The 24,179-nt window shown below is 41.3% G+C and overlaps 1 protein-coding gene across 1 annotated transcript; it reads left to right on the plus strand.

The window, feature by feature from the left end:
• Window positions 1-548: 548 nt before the first annotated feature.
• Window positions 549-23,856, plus strand: KDM4A (lysine demethylase 4A). Its single transcript, XM_081916195.1, has 22 exons — window positions 549-695; window positions 1,961-2,149; window positions 2,957-3,132; window positions 3,916-4,030; window positions 4,300-4,493; window positions 4,778-4,827; window positions 6,139-6,242; window positions 6,963-7,100; window positions 8,198-8,445; window positions 9,139-9,329; window positions 10,181-10,533; window positions 11,018-11,138; window positions 11,597-11,775; window positions 12,683-12,878; window positions 14,048-14,124; window positions 15,177-15,232; window positions 15,867-15,975; window positions 18,298-18,486; window positions 18,803-18,973; window positions 19,693-19,812; window positions 20,302-20,394; window positions 20,741-23,856. The coding sequence occupies exons 2-22, from the start codon at window positions 2,012-2,014 to the stop codon at window positions 20,879-20,881; spliced, it is 3,159 nt and encodes a 1,052-aa protein (XP_081772321.1). The 5' UTR covers window positions 549-695; window positions 1,961-2,011; the 3' UTR covers window positions 20,882-23,856.
• Window positions 23,857-24,179: the final 323 nt, after the last annotated feature.

Here is a 24,179-nt window from a genome sequence, read left to right on the forward strand (position 1 = left end):
AATAACAGGGTATCGCGCACGCTGCTGTCCCCTATATCAACAAACCCTTATGCCGCTTCTCCTTTCAATATGAAGGCTGTTATTAGATAACCCCCTCACCAACGGTGGAGACTCCCTCCCTCTCTCAGCGTCTCCCCACAAACACAAAGTCTGCTTAACGACAAGGCTCCCTTCCTCACTGATTGGCTATTATGGTCGAGCCGATTCGCACATTTCTCCTTGCTGACTGGATCGGAACTATAATTACAGTACGTGAATCTCGTTGTGGGCGGAGACCGCTTGGGAATATGGAGTAAGGGGCGGAAAAAAGAGAGCGAAAGAAAGACGAAGCGGTTTCTTTACTGACTCGAGCGGAGGGGGCGGCCTATGGTCGTTCGAACAAACAAAGTCGCAATATCGCCTCGCGCAGCCGTAAAATAGCGTCGGAACTACTTTCACAGCAGGGGGCACTAATCCGACCAGTCGTCGCGACGGCGAAGGGGGGGCCTGACGGCGGACGAGACTTTTGTGATTGGCATTGCAGATAGCCTATGAGACGGTAACGGCGATCCAAGCGGTCGTGGGGATTGGACTGTGACTGGGAAGCGCCCCCGACGCAACCGGGAGGGGGCGGAGCATAGGACGGTTTCGGCCCCAGGCTAATACTCGAGCCTTGGGCCTTGGCAAAGGCGGAGGTGGTGCTTGTATGCACGTAGGTGAGTACGAATGAAGGGGGCTTTCTTGGGGGAGCCGTGGCCGTGCCGGGGGCGGGCGGCGGACTGACTGACTGACTGAGCCGCGAGGGTAGCGAGAACGGGGGAGTGGGAAGCGAGGCGGGTCCGGGTGGGGCCCCTCTCGGTTGGCCTGAAGTCGCGTTTGAGAAACGGGAACCGTCGAGAGCAGCGGAAGACCGTCCTTTCGGGTGGGAGTGGATGGAGGGTGGGTTCCCCTCTCCGCTGGATTGATTTCTCAGAGCCGCGCCGTGTGGTGCCAGGCCCTGGCTTCATGAGTGGAAGGGGCGAGGGACGGCCGGTCTCGCCGCCTCCGCGCACAAGCGAGCGACCCGATTTCCCTCCCCTCCCCTAGGCCGGGTTTTGTAACCGCAGGCGCAGCCCGAGGCAGCCCAGCTCTGGGTGCTCCTACAAAGATGAGTGCTGTTAAGCCCCTCACGTCTCGCAGCGACGGGCGCAGCTTCCTTTCTTCTCCTGGAGAGGCAGGCCTCCCTCCCGTGTGTACAAAACCAAACAGGCCCGGCCCATCAAACAGTCCCGCACGTGCCCCTGTCAAGGAGACATCCTTCTCCTAAGAAGAGCCTTGCTGGCCGTAACACTGGGTCAGACCAAAGGCCTGTCTAGTCCAGCATCTTATTTCCCACCGAGAAGAACCAGGTACCCCGAAGAAGAACACGAGCGCAATAACCCTTTCCTGCTTGTTGGGCCATCAACGATGAGATTCATAGCCATACTGCTGCCTCTTTCCCCTAGGCTTCATGGCCTTTTAGGATTGATAAATGTCTTTGTTGGAGGAGAAAGTAACTCTTTGGTGAGAAATGTAACTCAAGCTCCCATGTCAGGAAATGCCCTCAATAAAACAAAAGCAAAAGCATCGTCATACCGTATCCTCTGTAGCCAACCATTAGAACACCTTCCAGTATCCCAAGCGTGAGAATGGTGGGGTCTTTCGCAAACAGCAGTGTTGGCAGTACACCCTGGTACTTGTTTTCTGACGGGGGATTTTTACAGTATGACAGATGTTTAGGAGGCACAAGCTGTTGAGAAAAACATGGTGAAAGTTAGGAGGATTTTTTCCCCTCTCTCATTCCACTCCCAAGATAGTTGGGTTTAAGTTAGTGATCTTTGGGAAATGGGAGGGGAAATGCCTTCATTGATGTTTAGCATTCTTTATATATTATGCTTAAACTATCCTGGATAGGCCTGATTTGATTATTTATTTGTGTTATTTGAATGGTTGTTTGTATTAGTGCACTTTTTTCCTGGTTCACATGTGACAAGGACAATTGTGAACAAGAACCATGGCATCTGAATTTGAGAACCCGAATCCAAGTGCGAGAATAATGACATTCCACCCAACTATGGAAGAGTTCAAAAACTTCAGCCGTTACATTGCATATATAGAGTCGCAAGGAGCTCATAGAGCTGGACTGGCAAAGGTAAAACAGACCACAAAAGTGTTCAAAATGTTCTCTAGTATGATTCAGAAAAATATAGTGTATAGTTAACTTACTTACATGGGGGTTATATTCCAGAGATCACACCTAAAGCCAAAATCATGTTTAATCCAAACCCATTATGTTTAGTGACAGGTAGGATTGCCAAATTTTCCCGGAATGCCACTCCCTTTCTGCATGTTTTATTTTTTTTACATAAAGCTGAATGAGCAAATGTGCCTAAGTTGCCTTACTGTACCCTGTTGAGAACCACAGCATAGTGCTAATGAGAAATGCATTTTGCAGTGAAGACGTGTCTTTAGAAAGTTATGATGCACAGCTGCATGCCGTTGATGCTAAGGAAATAGTTCTTATTTTCATTACAAATAGGTCTTAATATTCCTCACTGATAAAAATTGAGTTGTCTAGATTTTCACGTTATCTAATACTATTTGCTTCACAATATTTGAGATGAAGGGTAATCCCCCCCCCAATATTAAAAGTTGAGACAGTTGAATGACTGTATAATTCTAACCATGTCTACTCAGAAGTATGAGCTATTTAATTCATTGAGGCTTAGTCCCAGCTAATTATATCAAAGCATTATGCCAATGAAAACTATATTATAGAATTGTAGAGTTGGAAGGGATCCTGAGGATTATCTACTCCAACCCGCTGCAATGCAGGAATATGTAGTCGTACCCGTGGAATAATATCTTACGAAAGCATGTGCCTTACTGGGTTACTTCTACAGGTTTTATTTACTTGCTATTTTGAACCATTGTATCATTTGTCTTTTGAACTTTCTAGGTTGTTCCTCCAAAGGAATGGAAACCACGCAAATGGTATGATGATATTGATGATGTGAACATCCCAGCTCCTATTCAGCAAGTGGTCACAGGCCAGTCAGGCCTCTTCACACAATATAACATCCAGAAGAAAGCTATGACAGTTCGGGAGTTCAGGAGGATAGCAAATAGTGATAAGTATGAAAGTTTAAATACATTTCTATTCTGTAATTTTGTCTATCACAGTGATAGCCAACATGGCACCTTCCAGATGATGTTGGATTACACCTTCAATTCCTGGCCATTTTAATTATGCTGAGTGTGGCTAATGGGAGTTGTAGTCCAAAACACATGGAGGGCACTACATCAACTACCTGCTCTAGTTTCTTTTTTTAAATGACTGCCAAGCAATGCCCATGTATGACTTGTCCTTTAGTTTTAACAAAAAGAACAGATCTTCATACACAAAGGCATGAGTCAGCCCCAAGGATCCCCTGCTGCACATTACAATTCTTGCACCCATAAGAAACTGATGTTTCGTCCTGTTCTGTGGATCATAGGAATTGTGTTTATCCCTGCTGACCACCCAGGAACACTGGTGTTCTTTGTCAAAGATTATCACCAGAATAATTGTGATAAAATTATCCAGTCATGTACTGTATTTCTTAATGGTCTTTTTCTTCTCAAATTATGCAAATCAGTTTTTTGGCAAAGAACTTGAGCCTGATTGCATAGCGTATAAACGTTATTACTAAAAGTAGAAAAGAACAAGAATGGAACATTTGGCTTCTTAGTTCTGCATGTTTATACTTATACATATTCCCTCTATCCACAGTGCTTATCTAATCTGTTTTCTATAATACATTTTTATTAAGACTAATCTGTTTGTTTGTTTTTAAAAAATGACTGCTACTTTTTCTGACATTTCTATGAGATATGCCTATGAAAAAGAAAGTGAAAAGCAACTGCCTTCTATTTTAGATACTGCACCCCTCGATATACTGATTTTGAAGACCTTGAACGCAAATATTGGAAGAACCTCACATTCAATGCTCCAATATATGGTGCAGATGTTAATGGCACACTCTATGACAAGGTAAGAAGCAAACTTATGAATAGGTGTCTCTAACTTGTGTATGGTTTACCTTGTTTTCAGTAGTGATTACAAACTCTTAACCTTGATGCTGAGCTCTAACCATTGTAGGGTGTCACTGAAGCAAGTGCAGACTTACCTGTCCCTGTTGCTGAAATTACCAATAGGGCAAGGAGCAGAGGTTAGCATTAAACAGGGCAAATAATATTAGTTATTACAGCTGATAAGATGTTAATTGCTTGTTTCTGTTTGGCTTCATTTAATTTCTTCAGCATGTAGATGACTGGAATATTGGCCATCTGAATACAATTCTTGATGTAGTAGAGAATGAAAGTGGCATTACTATTGAGGGGGTGAATACACCATATCTCTACTTTGGAATGTGGAAAACATCATTTGCCTGGCACACAGAGGACATGGACCTCTACAGCATCAACTACTTGCATTTTGGGGAGCCCAAGTCCTGGTGAGAGAACCTGTTATGGAAAAGCATTTTGTATATAACCTTTACTTAGATTTACCATTCTGTATTTCTAGTAAGAGTCTCATGGGCAAGCAAACTTTCTGACTTCCTTAGTTTGGAAAAGAACAAAATTGGCCTATAAATGTTGGTAGCTTAGCAATTGAAATTATTTCTCCATTATTTCCTATTATTATTATTATTACTACTACTACTATTATGATATCTAAAGCTCTTAAACCCCAAGCTCCCTTATGCTTTTTGTTTACTTAACGTGTTTGTGACTACAGGTACTCCATTCCTCCAGAGCATGGGAAGCGGCTGGAACGCCTTGCTAAAGGTAACCATCTCTTTCTGTCTCAGTGGATGTATGCAGTTGATTGTTTCTGAAGAGCCATAGGATCTACTTTCGCTTTAACGCTACCATGGCAATAACCCTAATCCAGCATTATAAACCTAACAGCAGGGAGGAAGAACTTTTTGCACGTGAGGGAAAAACCTTTTCTAGTGCAGCAACTTACCCTAGTTCCCATACAGTTCAACTGACAGGTTAGTGGAGTGATGAAATTTATTAAATCACAGTCAGTTTCTGAATGTTGAAATGAGCAATGTTGGAAGACTATTACCCTTGCACAGCTCCCTTTTCTTTTTTAAGGACTACATAGGTGAAGATATGGACAAACATTCATCTTTTCTTGTATCTTCAATGAAAAGTTAGTTCCTCAATTGCTATGTCCTTGCAGCTGAAAGAGGAAGCATTATTCATCAGCACAATCCAGTAGATCACTGTAATAATCTAGTCACAATGTATAAATATACAATATATAATACAACAGTGATGGTTGTACTGCTGGGGGCTAGTTTTGGCTTCCTTGGGCAATGCCTGACATTGGAGAAATTGGAAAACCATTTTGAGAAGAGACCTTGGATGTGGGGAAGAACTGTACCCCAGTGTGTAGTGCACATATCCTTCGTAATGGAGCTCCAGGTTCAGTTCTTGGCATCTCCAGTTAAAGACTGAGCAGGGCTGGGAAATGTCTCTGCTGAGACACTTGGTCTCTGAATGAGTGTGTGGGAAGGGAAATTTCTTTGTGGTGGTAACCAATCTTAGAATATGGGAATGAAGTGTTTAATTTTATTCCTAAACTCCTACTTGGAGGGGGCGGGGTTTGAAGTTAGGCTGATTGTCTTAATTGTAATCTGTTTAGGCTTTCAAAATGTTTTTTACTCAGCTTGATTAAAGGAAATCCTCTAGTTAGCTTCACTTTCTTTGGAACCCACAAACAAGATGCAGCTTCTATTAAGAGTCTAAAAAACGGATATTAATCTCCACCTTAGTTCTTGGGGGTTTTATTGTGAGGTGTCCCCCTTCTCCCTTTTCATTATTTTGATCCTTATTCTGAGTCTGTGACATAATTTGTATTGTGCTATGAGATGAGATAAGGAAAGACTGTCCACCTTTCTATTGGAAACAAGTGGGTACAGTCACCTTTGAGAGAGCATGATAATGGTCTGATTTTTTTGCAGTCTTGTCTCTCTCCTGCTTGAGTAGCAAGAGTCAAGAATAAAGCATTAAATAATGTAGCCAAAGGGTATTTATGTGAGCAGCCCTTTTCATCCAGGAACATGTATAACATCTTTACTTAAACAGGGTTCTTTCCTGGAAGTGCCCAGAGCTGTGAAGCTTTCCTTCGTCACAAGATGACCCTAATATCTCCATCAATATTGAAGAAATATGGCATTCCATTTGACAAGGTAAGAAAGGAGCATTGGCATTACTTCAGTTTTAGAATACATCTAAGGAAGCATCAGGGATCCTTGTAAGATGACAGGAATTGGATTTCTGAGAAGTTGATGAAAACACCAGAAAATACAAAATCTCTTATGAGATCCCTTAAACTTTGGCCTTCCTAATTTCTAGAAAGGTCTGGTCTTAAACTTACTGGACAAGCTAGTTTTCTTCTGCAAGTGAATTATAAGGTGCAGGGTTTGATGCTGTGCGGAGGGATGTAGCGAATTATTATTTGTTTGATTTGTGCCTACTTAGCATAACATGCCTTAACATAGGGGTTGGCCACATGTCTCTATTCTAATAACAGTTTCACAGTTCTAATTGAAATGGAAAAGGCACTACTATAGCATTGAAATATAGTTTTAGTCACTCAGTCTCAGCTGATACATAATTTGTCTAAATATTTGTTTACAAATGTACATGTGGCCAAATAAAATTTTAACTAAAATGTATGTTGCACCTCATTTCTTTTTCTTTCCAGCTTGAAATATGTCATATATAGTTCAATTTGCAGAAGTTCTCAGTCTCCTAGAAATTTGTGAATAGTGCAAGTAGATCAACCTTTGACAATTTAATTATTTGAGCAAAAGGGTAATTGAGCCCCATGATTTTGGATTCATAGTATTAGAACTTACAAGTAAGAGATAATGTGAAATGCATTAAGTGGCCTTCCTGTCTTACAGGTGACCCAAGAAGCAGGTGAATTCATGATAACCTTTCCTTATGGTTACCATGCTGGCTTTAATCATGGCTTCAACTGTGCTGAATCTACTAATTTTGCTACACTTCGGTGGATTGAGTATGGAAAGCAGTCTGTACTAGTAAGTGTCAATTTGCTTGGGGAAAAAAATCCCTACTTAACAGCTTGATTTTTTGAATAGGGATCTTGGAACTACTGTATTTTTATAACAAATATTTTTGTTGGTGATTCTGGGCTGCAAAGTTGAACCAGCCAGTTTAGTCTTTCTAAGATTGATTATGCTTAAAAATGTGCAGTGGGAGGACTTGATTAGAGAACTCTGGAGTCCTTTACACCTCTACCCCATTCTGGTAAGCAGCCGTGATTGTTGGTATAGGGAGGGCTCTGATCTTGCTTCCATCTTTCCCCACATTGGCCAAGTAAGTAGCCACAAGTAGCGTCAGGGCAGCTGTATGGCACCACTGCTCTGGCTGCTCCTGCATAGTCCCCCAAATAGAGGCAAATCTTGCTTCATCTACTGTATAAAGCACAAGGCTTGTGAAATAACAAAGTGGTAATGAGACTTGTTGAGTTTCCCAGTACTCTTTATATATGTTGGGGTGTTTTTTTTTTGAGAGAGAGATATTTTATTGAACCTCCCAGTGCTCTCCCATCCAAGGGTCTGATCAGAGCTGCACACAGATCAGAGCAGTGGGGCCATTCACTGGGTCCTTTTTTATTTCATCATTAATCATTTGTTACACCAACTAACAAATGTGTTGATGTCAGAATACAGCTCACAACTGGTCTTGTACTTTTGATATTAAGAATATTAGACAGGAATTGGATGTACAAACTTATTACCCAGCACTCCCCAAATACATTTCCATTTACTCAGTAGAGCCCCCTACCTCTGTTATCCACTCCCTTTTTGCACATGATTATTTTCAATCTCAAGTCTGTTTAGGGAAGCTTTTAATGTTTGATGTATTGCAGTGTTTTTATTTTATTTTTTTGGAAGCCGCCCAGGGTGGCTGGGGAAGCCCAGCCAGATGGGCAGGGTATAAATAACAAATTATTATGATTATGATTATCATTATTAAGTCTAGTACCTGCTTATTAGTTCTGACTGAGAATGGTATGTGAAATCATTGGAGGGAAAACATGATAGCAGAGTAAAGTAACATTGGACGGAAATAGAAATAGAAGTGGCCTCACGTGGTTTGTTATTCCATGCAGTGTTCATGCCGAAAGGACATGGTCAAAATCTCCATGGATGTCTTTGTGAGAAAATACCAGCCAGAACGCTACAAGCTTTGGAAAGCAGGGAAAGATGCAACTGTCATTGACCACACACTTCCAACTCCAGAGGCAGCTGAGTTCCTTAAAGGAGAGCTCCTCCAGAAAGTTAAGAAGGAGAAGCAATGTCCTGAGGAAAGTGAACCTGAAGAAGGATGCAAAGCAGAGGAAGATGCGGAGAAGAAGAGGTATGTTTGTCTTTTATACCGTACACAGAAATTGTGAAGTGGCCAATTCAGGAGCTGGATATTACCTTCCTTTCCTATGAACAAATTTGATCAAAAGTGATGATCAACCTACTTAAGGACATGGCCATCAGCAAATTCTTGGTTTGATGTTTTTCTGGCTCACAGAGAGGTGATGAATATTTAGATGAACGCAGGAAATAAAAAGCATATAGCCGAGAAGCTGCTTAGTCCTATTTGATCAGCATTTTCTTTAAATATATTTTCAATGTAGGCTTCTGAGAGAGCATTTTACAGAAAAAGCTGAACTGATTTAATATATTGCAAATATCTGACTAGATTACCCTGCCTTTTCACCTTAAGTCTGTATCCGTGATGGATACATTACATTGAAGATGGCTACTCCATGGCTACATAATAGTCAAGTCTCTCAGGACCTTTATGTAAAACAGGGATCTTTTAAAGCTGAGGAGGAAATGCTGTAAAATTTATTCCAAGCATTGATGTCAATGAATGTCCATTTACTCTGCGGCAGAGTGTGGTATGGTTTCTATCACCTTTCTCCGTTGTTGTCTCCATCATGATACATGCATTTATTTATTTTTGCAGGAAGTCCATTAGTCAACTAGTCCTGAGAGATAGCAACTTGCTGTGCTGGCTTCAGTTGTGCTTAACTTGTAAGACTTATTTTTGCAGCATGCCCAAGCATCGCATTGGAACCAAACGGCACCGTGTCTGCTTAGAAGTTCCTCATGAGGTGAGCCAAAGTGAGGCCTTTCCTAAAGAAGAGCTGGGTTCAGTGCAGTTTGACATGGAAGTGGCAGAACCGCCCGTTGGACCTGCTAGAGAGCCTGTGCAACAAGGGGACCAAGGGCTTGCACCCCCAGGTAACTGCTTCAAGGTCTTGCTCCATTGCACTGCTCCATCAGTGTGTACCATGTTGCTGCGGTTTTATTCATACTGTCACTCTGGTGCCATGTACCAGGTGCAACACACATTAGATTGAAAAGGGCTACTGTTTCTGCATTACATGCAGAAATCTAGGCAGTAAATTAGCACGGCCTTTAAATCTAACTACAAAATACATGCTCAAAGAAGCTGGGGCAATCACAGAGAAAGTAGATGGGTTCTTTGCAGTAATGTTCACCTTAAGTTATTCAGAGTCATTTGACAAAAGAAGTCCAATACTACCGTGTCATTAAAAGCTTTTAGAACAAATTAATAAAGTGAATAGCGGTTAGCCCCCATATCAAGTGGTGTTCATCTGAAAGTTGAAAAGGAACTGATACAGAATTACCAAAGGGTTCATTGTGGTAACAATAAATTGCCTATCGTTAAAATCCTTAGAAGGTAGCTAATATGTAGTGTTTTAAAAGATTTGAAATAGATTGGGGATGTGCGCTGGGACATGCAAGTAGGGATAATATGTGTCCCCTCCCTCTTCCCTTAATGTTGAGTTTTAACATTATGCAGGTAGAGAATTCAAAATGGACAATAATTTTTTTTGAAAAAAATGCTTATGAAATGTGCAAGCATGCATGCTGAGAAATGGTGGGGTGGTGATGACACTGAGCTAGAATGTTTTCTTGCTGTTTGAAGTCATGGAATAAAAAGGTTGCTGGGGCACTGCTGACATAGCCAGACTTAGCTACCTGATGGATCACCTCTGGAAGCCTCACTTGGAATTTGTCTCATTTGGCAGTTACTAATGAGTGCTTTAAACATTGTTTTGGTCCAGAATATGCAGATTCCTCGGAAGTAAAATTTGAAGAACTGAAAAATGTCAAACTAGAAGAGGAAGAGCCAGATGCAGCTGTTTTGGATCTTTCCATCTCTCATTCTGTGACTTCAGCCTTGACCCAGTCAGCCATGAAGCAAAGTTCAGCCTCCAGCTCTCAGTCTGGCTCTTCAATGTGTTCAAGTTCTTCAGATTCTGAATCTCCTGACTTCCCCAGGCAGGCTCTTGAGCAAGCTGAAGTTCTCACAGTGCACAGTTATGCCAAAGAAGAAGTCGGTGGCATGGACAGTGAGCAGCCCTCTGGAAAAAAAGCCAGTGCTACTACCCATGTGAATGAACAGGAACTTGCAAAAGTAATTCGAAGATTAGTATTGGGATTGCATTACAAGAGCAGTCTTGCTGTAGCATATGCTGCAAGCAGACTAATGATCAGTGATATCTAAATTGTATGAATTGTGTAATAGATCAGGCTTGACCTTAAGACTGGTCTTTTATGTAATGTGCTGTCAGCTTGATCCTTGTAGTGTTTTCCAATACAAGCATAAGCTAGATATTAAATAGGTGTGCATTTGTGCTAGGACTGTGTTTTCTGCTTTGGGCACCAAGTAACTCTAGATGTCCAAAAGCTATATATTTGCACCTCTGGTTTTTAAGACATGAGTACTTTCTCCGAGTGAAAGTCTTGTATGTCTTGGAACGTAAGCCACAAAACTTTTCTCTCTCTTCTTCCTGACTTCAGTTCTGATAATTCTCTCCCCCCCCCCCCAATATGTTTATGTTGTGCTGCATCTGTTGTCTGTGAAGAGATGCCCACTGACCTACCTCTGTCTTTTCCAGATGGCGAAGGAGTACATCAGATCAGTAAAAGACCGTAAAAAATCAAAAGGGCGTCGCCAGCCCCTGAGCAAACTACCACGTCATCACCCACTTCTGGTTAAAGATGGCTTCAGTGATGATGGTAAGTTCAGTGTTGTTTCCTTCCCGCAATAGAGGTCTGTTGTGGATGCTAGTGAGGATTGGTGATTCCCAGATGTGTGCCCTTGTGCAATTCCTGGGCAGACACAGATTCCCAGATGTGTGCCCTTGTGCAATTCCTGGGCAGACACAGGTGTGCGTATTGCTCACTTGTTTCCTACATGCATGTCACATTTGTGCAAAATGAACACATTTGAATGAATGAATTGGAAGGCAGGGACAAAGACAAAGGGGAATGCCTACTGGCATGGCTGGTGAAGCAAACTTTCAGCAGGACTGGGCAGTTGTACACTTTGGGGGACAGTGAGAACAGTGTCGTTTGGTAGTACTTGTGAAATGGTTCAAACCGTTAAGGAATTTTCCAACAATCTATAAGTCCCTTGACTCCCTTTGCAGCTCAGGTTTGTAAGCTTTGAAAGACCCCTGTGTATCTTATTGCAGAGATGTCAGAGCAGCTGGCACCAGATGAAGAAACTGAGGAGATAGAAACATGGGCAAAGCCACTCAGCCAGCTATGGCAGAATCGCCCTCCAAACTTTGAGGCAGAAAAGGAGTACAACTCAGCCATGGCTCAGCAAGCCCCCTATTGTGCAGTCTGCATGCTGTTTCAAACCTACCAGGTAAGCAGACCAAATCTTTTAGAGGTCTTTGTAGTGCACCAGCGCTGAGAGAAAATAGCCAAGGATATAATAAAAACTAGGTTGTGGGACATTGAACACCAGGAACTAACAGCAGCAGCAGCAGAGAAAATATGTTCCCCTCTCTGGAGACCTAGAGATCTAATGTTAGACTGCTTTGCCTGTTTCATTTGACAAATGTTTTGTGTCACTGGAAAGGCAGGAATTCTGTACTGATTTGCTATGGATATTTGTATGTGATGCCAATAAGAGGTTTGATGATGATTCCATAGAGAGTTAATTGTGAAAATACTGTGGGGTATGGGTCTCTTTAAATCGTGTTGGATTGTTTCCAACAGCTGCTAGAGCCTACCCTTATCAACACCTTCCATTTAGCTTCTCTGAGCCAAATCTATTAGAAACCTCTGTAGCAGTTTGATGTGACCCAGGAAGCATGGAATATGGAGCAAGATGATAAAACAGAATGGGTACTATAATGGGATTACAGTACAAGATAACTGGGGTCTAATTTAGCCTGTCCTCGATCTTGGCACATGATTACTTGCTTAATTTAAATTACTTGTTTAAATTGTTTAAATTATTTAAAATTATGCCCTCACATTTGTACCTTGGTCTGGCAGCAAGTTGGCTTACTGGGTTGTGTCTGGGGGTTTTGTCAGTAATATTTAGTGTTTCTCACTAGGGAATTCTACTAAATTTACATCTGATTTGTCACTAACCTTGTCATTGGCTGTGTTACTTGTCTGTTCTTGTAGTTCTTGTGTTCAGACAGGACTGTACCTGATAGGTAGCGTACTGAATGAGTAGGTGGCCTTTGTTATTACCTACACTCTTAACTGCCTTGCCAAACTTGTGTCCTATTAAATGACTCTTTTTCCTCCTCTTACAGGCAGATTGTGGAGGCCAGAGCTCGCAGGCAGTTCCAGATGCTGATGGAAAGATGAGAACTAAGCCCCTAATTCCTGAGATGTGCTTTACTACCACTGGCTGCAGCACAGATGTCAGCCTCTCCACTCCGTACTTGGAGGAAGATGGCACCAGTCTTCTGGTCACTTGCAAACAGTGTCAAGTTCGAGTACATGCCAGTGAGTACTAAATATCCTGGGTGTGGTCCTGTGCTATGATATTAAATGCTGTCCCTCCATTTTACTCTGTTTTAAAAAGGGAAAGATGGACCTGTGGTAACTCACTGCTCCTTTTTTTTAAAAAAAAAAAGCAGGGAAGGATGCAGAAAAATATTATTGAGCTGCCTTTTGGGAACTACCTTGATTTGTACAGAGAATAAAATGAACAAGTGCATGAAATACCTTGCATTAGTGTGAATTAGCTAAGAAATGAACAGGAAATCTAATCTGTGCACTTAGTAGAACTAGAGCATGCCAAAGAAATTATGCAGCAGATTAAAAAAAGTATACAGAAAGCATTTGCACTTCCACTTGAAAGTTTGTATAAGAGTTCATTAAAAAAAGACAGCAAATGATCAATAGGAATATCAGCTGCTATTAGGATTGCCACAATAAATTGTCTACATAATGTTTTGGGTATTCTTAACACTTCCGGTCTCTAGCGATTTATAGTGAGAAAACTAAATCTGGTTAGTTGCACAGTTTTAATAATTTAGCCCCTCATTCCTAACAGTGACCAGAGTCAGGATCTGAACCCCCACCTACCCCTACTCCCGTGGCTGTTCTTAGGTGTTGAGTAAATCATGAAGAAATGTGGGTATTCCCATTTTGAAATAAAATATGAAAAGAGTGTAAGAGGCTCAATGCTATTGTTAGATATGTATTACTATGATTTGAATGGGTGATGGAATGGTTAGTCTAAAGTCTGCTCATGTTCTGGTGTTGTCTGTTTCTTCTCCCTCTGGTCTGAATGCCATACTGTTGTGTTCGGGGACGCAACTGCCGTATTCAGCTATGCAGTGATTAATTCTATCAGTAAATAAAGTTACTGAAGCAGGAAGAGTAGAGTCTGAAAAACCTTGCCAGTTTAGTTATATGCTGCTTCTTCACCGTGAGCTGTGGCCAAAGCAATTTACAACATAAATCAATTTATCAAAATACAAAAAAGGAAGGGGGAGAAATCAGTTTACAAACCTACCAATAAATCCAAATATACACATATACACACACACACACACATATATATGTATATATATATATATACATACATACATACACACACACACACACACACACTTATTAGAGAAAAAATACTTCTCCTGTTGAAGTTGTATGTTCATTTGTGTTAGGTTGTTATGGAGTAGCCCCTGCGAAAGCAACTGAGGACTGGAAGTGCTCTAGATGCAAAGCTAATGCCTTAGAAGAGGTAAGAAAATCTTGAATGTCATACCTTTTGCTAAAAAACTTGTGTATACGTGTGGGCCTTGACTCAATGCTACTGGGATAGCTTTTGGAATGCTATACATGAAAATGTTCTATTGAAATGTAAATAATATTGTGAGCTAGTTTTTGTTACAAAAATGCTTCATGGAGTTGTCTCAAAGGAAATTGGAAGGTTGACTTATTGAAATATATAGGCAATGACTGTTTTAGGCGTGTGCAATTGATGCATGACTGTGCATGCATGTATCACGCTGTCCCCAAAAGTGGCTGGAAAAGGGAGTGGAACGGAGCAGGTTGTGCTTACATGCACTCCGCTGCTGCCCATGGGGGGTCAAGAACGTAACCTCCACACAAAGCAGTAAGTCCCTGTATTTGTGTCTGTGTTTAATGGTAGCCCATCCATTGAATGCCTCATACTGGAACTGTTACAAAGTGCAAGATTCTTTGAGGTAGCTCTTTTGAAATTTCCCTAAAGCAGTATGTCAGGTTGCACATTGAGATTCCATGTTAAAATTAATATTTATGGTGCTCATTGAGAACCATTATCTGGTCTGCTGGTTTAGAGAATTGGGTCCTGTTTAGTATGTGGCTTATAGGTACTTGAGCTGATAATGGAACTGGTCTGTAAGAGCCACTACCTAACAATTTGGTTAGGATGCTGTATATAGGCTTAGCATCCAGCTGAATAAGGCAGAGTTCCTGCTTCACCTCCACCTTCAATTTTCATTGGTGTAGGAGGACATCCTCTTCATTTGTTCTAGAACTCAACCCCATTGAGTGCATTCTGCCCAGCATGAGGCATATGTTAAGCCCTTCATTTCTGCAGGTTTCTAGTAGAATTGGTTTGACTTTTCTTCCGCTTTAGTATGCTAGCTTGACAAATGTGGTTAATGCAATAAAAAGAGAGATAAGCTTGTAAAATCTGCAGGACTGAGCATTTTGTGTAGAGATAGGAAGGTTCTGTCACAAGGATGAAAGTGAGAATTTCTTCATTTCTTCTGTTTTGGTAACGTGGCTTTTTTCCTTACCTGTCAGGATTGCTGTTTGTGCTCACTTCGGGGAGGTGCACTTCAAAAAGCCAATGATAACAAGTGAGTACTTGGGTAACTGAATATGGAAGGGATGCAGGTGGTGCTGTGGCCTAAACCACTGAGCCTAGGGAAGGTTGGCGGTTTGAATCCCCACGACAGGATGAGCTTCCGTTGCTTGGTCCCAGCTCCTGCCAACCTAGCAGTTCGAAAGCACCTCAGTGCAAGTAGATAAATAGGTACCACTGTGGCGGGAAGGTAAACAGCGTTTCCGTACACTGCTCTGGTTTCGCCAGAAGCGGCTTAGTCATGCTGGCCACATGACCCAGAAAAACTGTCTGTGGACCAATGCCGGCTCCCTTGGCCAGTAAAGTGAGATGAGCACCGCAACCCCAGAGTCGTTCGCGACTGGACCTAACTGTCAAGGATTCCTTTATCTTTACCTTTTACCTGGGTAACCGAATATGGAAGGTCTTTTTTCCTAAAATGTGTCAATAATTCACTTAATTTGAAGCAACAGATCTGGGAATTATGAGTTCCTGTTTGGTGCAAAGTGGGTTGTGAGGAAGCACATTTGCTTACCTAACCTTTGTACAAGGCAGGGGTGGGTGTAGGTTTGTTGGTTTCAGATGCATCATCTCCTGCAGCCCATCTTTTATAAGCATGTGCTAACACTCCATCTTCTGATGTTGTTCAGGTGGGTTCATGTTATGTGCGCTGTGGCAGTTCTGGAGGCTAAGTTTGTGAACATCGCAGAACGCAGTCCAGTGGATGTCAGTAAAATACCACTGCAGCGCTTCCGGCTGGTAAGAAGGCAGATTGTTTTGTTCCTTTGAAGTGATCAATAATCCCAGCATATGCGTTTTGATTATTCTTCCATCAACATTCTTACAAAGGATGTAAAATAAGGTTGTTCAGACCAATAAGATAAGTGAATCTGGAGTGAGATTAGAAGCAGAAGCAATTGTACAGGTGTAAAGTAGAACACATAACCTGTACACTGTACCTTCTAAGCACTTTGTATATGTTGTTCCAGTGATCTGTACAGCAGCCCTATAAGTTAATAATGTTGTATTATGTTGCAGATAGCAACTTAAAGCTGAAATTATAGCTTGCCTAATAGCTATAACTATTTGTTTTCTGCATTTACATCCTGCTCTTTTCCCATGAAACTACTAATTCCAAAGCCCTTCCCACCAACCTTTAGTCAAAAGTATTCACCTTGCTCCTGCCTGCAAGAGCCTACTAGATACAAGAGATTAGAGGGCACTGAAATGCCAACAGCACTGGTCATACCAGTGTCAGGTTGAACACACCAGTTGCATTATAATGAGAGAGCAGACTGCTTATGCTGCAGAGAAAGATGGGGAAAGTAAACTATCCCAAGGAAATGGGCCATTATTCTCCTGCATCCTATGAATGGTGTGCGGTTAACAGCCCTTTTCATCAGCAAGCAGTGTTGCATTGCATTTTGTTGTAAATTACCTTGAGCATAGCAGGGGAAATTTACAAAGCAATATGGCATAGACTACCTGCAGCTAACTAAACAGCATGAGTTCTCTATTATTATTCTTCACAGGGTTCTAGAATATCAGTGTTCATTTGTGGAAAGTGCAGTACTGTATTTACTTGATGGAGATCAGTAAGTGCATTGACATTTTAAAAATGAAACATAAAACACAAATCAGAACTGACAGACCTATTGAAAATAGGAATTTATTACATTTGAACCCAAACCCTCTCATCTACTTCTCACTTGAAAGAATGCAGATGACTTCTTTTTTTAAGAGCATAGGAAAATTCAGAGAACAAATTGTGAAGGGGAAAAGATGTTCTTTTCTACTGAGATAGTAATTGTTATACCTCCTTTCTGTGAAAGGAGACCAGTAATTGATTAGGGAGAGGACCAGGGATAAGCATTCATTTCTCATTTTTGTAGTAAAGATGAATGAATAAGCTATTCACTGGCAGTTGGCTAAGGACACAGCAAGTAAAATCCAACTGTAGTTTTTTATGGAATACAAGTGTCCCTGCCTAGCTCAAGAGTCTGTCATCATCATTATCATTATTAAAAAATATATATTGATATTCATCAAATGATCTTCGGGCAGTTCACAAGATAAAATACAAGATAAAAACACATGGAAACTTGAGCCAGATAGATGACATACTGTCAGGGCTTCAGGTCTCCTACACTTTCACAACTTTTGAGACTGGATAAGCAGAGGCAAAGATGGGGACAGCATTGATAACTTAGTCACACTTCTCCGTAAGAGATTTTACTGCTACCCTCTTGATATTACAGTAGCTCCCTCTCACTCGCTCAAAGTATGTCTCAAATTTAGTCTGCTGTTTTCAGGGTAGTGTGGTGATATGAACATAATTCATGACTTGTTTTTATTTATGCTTTGGAAAAGCCTTTGTGTTTTGTTCCCACCATGCCTTCATCTCAGTCTTTCATATTACTGTACTGTTAGAATGGGTATTATCAGTCCATTAACAGTTGCCCATTTATCTTATATTGTGAATAACCTGCTTCTGTTGTCAGGTATTTCATGTTTTTCAGCTGATGTTGTACAGCTAGGTTGGCACTCTTGTTTATGTACTAGTTCAAAGCCCTGTGCTCTAAATGAGGTGCTTGTTCTTTGTCATTTGGGTATTAGACTTTTGGGCATATCAGATATGACATGAGAGCAGCAGGGATATTGGAGGCACCATTCTTGATAATTTCTCAGCAAATTATTACAGGGAAAGCCCTGTAAGAATTGTGAGGAGACTGCCAGGGAGGGACAACTAATTGATAAGCCAATAAAAATGATTCATGAGGAGTTTAATGGTCCATCCATTTTTGTGACAAACCCTTGAACAAAAGTTGATGTATTACAAAGCTCACATACATAGGTAAGCATAAGATGCAAATGGTTGACATTTATTTGGAATTTGGAGATATCCACAACATTTGAAAAACTGTCTCAATATTTCTAAATCAGTCCTAGAAGTGTGCTTCTTTCAGTACCTCAACTTTAAAAATGTAGCATCCAAGCCAGATTTGAAGCTGATATGGCTCACTGTCCTTTCTGGTTGTCATGTTCCTTGAATCTGTTGACCCTAAACTGCTTTGTTCACAGAAATGTGTTTTTTGCAAGAAGAGACGGAAGAGAACTGCTGGCTGTTGCGTGCAGTGCTCTCATGGCCGCTGTCCTACATCCTTCCATGTCAGCTGTGCTCAGGCAGCTGGAGTCATGATGCAACCGGATGATTGGCCTTTTGTGGTCTTCATTACTTGTTTCAGGCACAAGATTCCATCCCAGGCAGAGGTAAGGTCATGGAGGCTGTTAGATTTGGTTTAACTGTTAGTCGTTTGCATATCCATACAGGGATGGAAATAGTTAGGAATCTAAAGACATGCAGCACCAGCAAAACACATAGCGCTTGGGAGGGGAGAAACAGTGATCTCCTTTCTTCAATGGAGGAGCATATCATTTTAGGGCTCTGTGTTAATTGACAGCTTTGGGCAAGTTATCTTACCCTTCCTGGACATAAAATGCATTGGAAGTGCTTCGCTCCCTGATCAGTGGTCCATAAGCTTGGAGGTTTTATTTATCTTGACTATGGCTCTTCTTTTTTCTTCAGCGAGCCAAGGCTGCTCTTCAGGATCTTACCGTGGGGCAAGCAGTGATCAGCAAGCACAAGAACGGGCGTTTCTACCAATGTGAAGTGGTCAATCTGACCAAGGAAACCTTTTATGAGGTCAACTTTGACGATGGCTCCTTCAGTGACAACTTATACCCAGAAGACATTGTGGTATGCTATGTAATGAAAGAGCCATTCCACTAGAGGGTGTATAGTTTAAGGAAATGCCTTCCTGAATGTTCATATTGCATCTCAGTTCACATTGCTGAAGTATTAGTGTTCATTGAAGTGGGACAAATCTCTAAAGCACCTGAACAGGGCTCAGCGTATCACTTTGGGCTGTAGGATGTAGACTCTGAATGGAGCACTTAAAATGCCTGACTGCTTTATTACAAATATTTTCCATTTCCTCCTCCTTGGCATTTTTGTACCTTTAGCATTATTATTTTTAAAGGATGCCAGATAACACCAGCTGTGGTAGGAGCACATATCTGAAACACCAAGGATAAAGTGTTCTTTGTTTTTTATTGTTAAACCTTTACATGTATTATTGAGGAAAAAATAGGGTCATAGACAGGTATCTACGGAGATGAATTAGCCACGACTGGTTCCATGCTGTAGAACAGCTGTGTAGTTGTAGCACCAGATTTGAAGTGTAAACAACTGCCTATTTAAGGCAGCAATGCTCTATGTGTAACACAAGTTTCATTCATAACAGCAACTAAGAGCAGTAATTCCACTTAATGAAAGGTCTGATGCCTCCTCAACCCCCATTCATCCACTCAACTGGTAACTCTCTCCAGTGTGGGTTGGATAGTCGGCAATATTTATTCTTCCCATTTGTAAATAGATAATGTTTATCTTTTTCAAAAAATTATCCCACATGACAGAGTCAAGATTGTCTCCAAATGGGTCCTCCAGCTGGAGGTGAAGTTGTTCAAGTGAGATGGACAGACGGCCAAGTTTATGGAGCTACATTTGTGGCTTCGCATGTTATTCAGATGTACCAGGTAAGGACTGAGTGAGAAGGGATTATACCTCTATCTTCTGTCTCCCCTGTCTTTTTGTATGAGCCCCCCCCCCCCAATGGCTTACTAACTTGGAGGTCTACTACTTCTGCTCAATTCACAAACTTATTTATCAGTTGTACAAGTGGCAGATGGCATCTAGGCTGTAGCTCGGCCATAGTTAAGGAGCACTGGTTGAGCTGAGCATTTGAAATTTGACTTGCTTTAATTGTGGTTGTGTGCTATGATTCTAAATATCTGTCCAAGTCCCTTCGCAGTCCCCTCTCTTGCTGATGCCTGTCTTTCACCATTCCCACCCTGATGTCTCTTGAGGGCATATACGGTATGCAGATTCAGTGTTTGTTTCTCAGCATCAGTTCAACAAATGCAGAAGCCATGAGGGGACAGATGGTAAAATGGACATTATCCTGAACTCAGGAAGGCATGGGTTACTGTGCTCACTTGACAGTTGCCTAATTTTTCTGGATGTAGGTGGAATTTGAGGATGGCTCCCAGCTGATGGCAAAGAGGGATGATGTATACACTCTTAATGAAGAACTTCCTAAGAGGGTCAAGTCAAGGCTGGTGAGTCAAGGAACAGGGGAGGCTGATCCATATAGTTCTTTTCACAGAGAAGTAAAGTTATAACTCAGACCTTATGTGCCTGAGATGGTTCATTTCATGTAGCTATGAGCATAAGTGCATTTTAATTATTAATTTACGATGAGGGGGGCACTAAATCCCTTGTAACTAGCCCTAATTTTATTTTAATGACTGGCATTAAACTGATGCTTCAGAAGCTGCCATTTAAAAGTCCTGAAATCAAAAGCCCAATTGATCATCTGTTTGTGGGGATCAGCTGGGCCACCTCTAATGCAGAACATGAATGCCATTCTCATAGTAACTATTTTGGTTGATTTCTCTCCCACAGTCTGTTGCATCTGACATGCGCTTCACAGAGATCTTCACAGAGAAGGAGGTCAAACAAGAAAGAAAAAGACAGAGGGTCATCAATTCACGCTACCGTGAAGATTACATTGAGCCTGCACTGTACCGGGCCATTATGGAGTAGTAGTGGAGTAGTAGCTGGCAACAGAATTGCGGTGACCACCTCCAGGTGGATCCTAGCCCTCCAGCACAGCAGAGGCCAAACAGACTGTCTTTACATCCAGGTTTTTTTAAAAAATAATAATAATGAAACAAACTTACCTGATTCTGCAGCACCTTGAAGGTGGTTGTCAAGTAATAGGATGGATTCAACTTTACTGGCAGACTCTAAGTCTAGAATTTGGGAGCACTAAATTCTCTGACTTCCTGAACCATTTGGCTCACACCAGCTTGATGGCTTCACTTTTGGCAGTGAGTTTCTTTTTGAAGTACAAACTCTTCTCTACCAGAGGAAAATCATCTTAATACAACCCCAGGGAGCAACAGACAGCTGCAGTGCTATGGATGAATCCCCTGCTTTTTCCTGGATTAACTGTCTGGTTCAGGGTGTGTTTCCCAGCTCACCATGCCTGCACAAAGCTGGCGATGTCACTGGTGCTTGACAATTAATTCCTTTTTATATTTATAACCCTGTTTTTGTCATGAGCACGTGTTTTTTCAGCATCACCTCTCTCAGACGGAGCCAAGTGGGATGAAGAAGGGAGAGTGAAACTGATTAGCTCCTTTTAGACCCTACTTCTTGAACCTTTGATTTAAGTTTTTGTCCTATTTTATATTCAGAGACTTATTTACTCATGCGTTTAATTGTAATAGTATGTGCCTATGTAATAGGAAAACTGTTTGGAGCCATTTAGCACGTGCATTCCTTGGGCAAGAGAATCCTAGGAAGTACCCCTCATTAAGGCAATAAGGACCGCAGGCATTCCAGGGCCCTGGTTCTCCTGGGAAGGCGAGAAGTCAGGCGCAGGCATGTAGCAAGGATGCCTTGGAAAATAATTGTAAGCGTGTCTCACTGGCATTGGCTCCAGCTTGTGGGGTGTCTTGAGTATAAGTTGAGTATTTATAAAATAAATGCAAAGGTCAGCATTATTGGTATTTCTGTTTAGGAACTTTATGCTGGTTTTGCCCTAAACTAAGATGGTAACAGTAGCAACAGAACTCATGTGTATTTGGTCCTATCCAATGTGTGGAAGTTCAAGGGGTATGGTTTTGGGAGAGAGAAAGGGCTGCTTTGGTGCTTTACAACAATGGGGACAACTTTACGTACGTTCCAGAGAGAGTGCAAGCTACTTTTATAAATATGTTATTGTAGTGTATGCAGGGCCATATCATCATGAACATGCCCTTATCTAACCTTGGAAGATAAAAGTACCCTCTTGTTCATTTGGCTGCTCTGGCAAAGGATGTGGTGCCACAACCCTCTGTTCAGCTATTTCTCTTGCTGTATAAAGATGTGCTGTATCGGAAATTTTAGGGATGGAGTGCCTTCTTACACAACAGACTATGTTGTGGGGTAGGCCACTGCTTCTGTATCAGCCTTGCAGTATATATTGCAAATTCTTATAATGTAATTTGACCAAATTCTCCTTCAGCTTGCAAACACAATCTTTAGGCATTTTTCTGACTCTTCTCTCCCTTTATTAATTGTAATTTTGGTGTGGCCTGAGGCAGCCCATAACGGGGCGGGGGGGGGGTAATATAAATTTTGATAGCCAGTATTAACTTGCTCTGTGTGTTATTTGAGAGAGTCTAGGAGTGGAGTGACTTCAGAAGCAGTGTATGTGGGATCCCTGAACGCACACACATGTGCATACACACAGCAGACTGGAAGATTAGAAAAGTCATTGCATCTCATTGATTTCTGTGACTGTCCTTTGAAGAGTGGCAGCTCCCCAAATGTATAAATCTGCCTTTGGAGAAACACTTCAAATATTCTTGAATGCTTTTCACTCCCTCAGCTATCTGGGTGGGTGGGCATACTTTTTGGTGCTTTGGGTAACAGATTCCCTCTGGTCAGTATTCTTCTGGTTCCCCAGGTATGATATTGAAAAGCAGAGTCTTCTATCTTTCTTTTTCCCAGGAGCCTCTTCCTGTCCCAGCTGGCATTTTCTGCATCTTGATTCAGGAAGGATTGTGTTTATATACAGAAATCCTTATGTTGGCATATTTTTAAAAATATGGCTTATTTACTGTATGCTTCAACTGAAATAATGGGCTTTTCTGTATCAGCGTTGAAACTGAATCATTACCTTAAATATTATCAACATACAAGGGGGACTTTTCCTTATGCTTTTGTTTCAAATTGTCTATGGGAAAAACTAGTCTAGAAGGCATTTACTGTAAGTTCACCCGATAAAAATAGTCTTGAACTGTAGCTATACTGTGGCTCAGGGCCTTTTCTGAATATTTTTAAAAATGATATCGCGGTTGAATATGTGTGTCTCTGGAAATGGCTGTTCCTATTCTAGACTGTGGGTGAACCTGAAGATAGATTGCAACAGGTTAAAGTAAAACAAATTTATATTGTGTGGAGACAATATGTAAAGTACATTGTGGTTGAACCAGCACACTTTGTGAGAATTCTAAGGAGTCTACCCAGAACTTACTATAAGTATTCTGCTCTACTACTATTATGGGTGTGTGTCTTGCTTCATTTAGATCAATTAAATGCATTTAATCTTAGTCAGCATAGAAGATCAGTGAAATAGCAAAGCAGGTGTCTGTCCCCCAAAATGCCAATTATTGATTAATTTTACATAATGACTGTGGGAACTCATTTGTACTGATATTTTAATAGGCTTTTGAGGAGTTAAACTCCTTGTTATTTGCTTCTCCCCTACTTTAAATACAAATTAACTGATTAAGATGCATGAACAGCAAGGAGCAGGCTGAACAGAGTGTTATTATTATATACATGATGTCATTATTACCCTTCTCTAAATTGGACTCCAATAATTTCTGACCTGTTTGAAGTTTTACTGGCTTTGGAATGGCAATGTGAGATGGAGACAAGATAGGCAGCTTTATGTATTGTTTTCAACCTGATCTAGTAATATAATTTTGGACTAGACTCAACTGATTAAATCTGAAACACTTTAACATTGTAAGCCTCATGTATTTAATTACATCATGGAACCTCTATTGCTTATCCCAAGTTCTTCCTTTTGTATCTTTCCTAGTTACATGGTAGTTTGGTCACTGTTTACTCTTAATAACCCTGGATCATCTGATTTTTCTCCTACCCCCCCCACCAACTTTCAAGGGTCATTCCAGATATTCTGAAAATAAATGTACTGCAGTAGGGGTATGCCTTATGCACACTTGAATATACATTTGGAAGTTCATCCGGTTTTAAGCCCACAGCTCCTAATTCAGAAAATGATAGGCAGATGAATTGTGAACAGTAAGAGTGAGAATGAAAA

This window comes from Podarcis melisellensis, assembly GCF_964234715.1.
Source record: "Podarcis melisellensis genome assembly, chromosome: 6".
Taxonomy (NCBI): Eukaryota; Metazoa; Chordata; class Lepidosauria; order Squamata; family Lacertidae; genus Podarcis; species Podarcis melisellensis.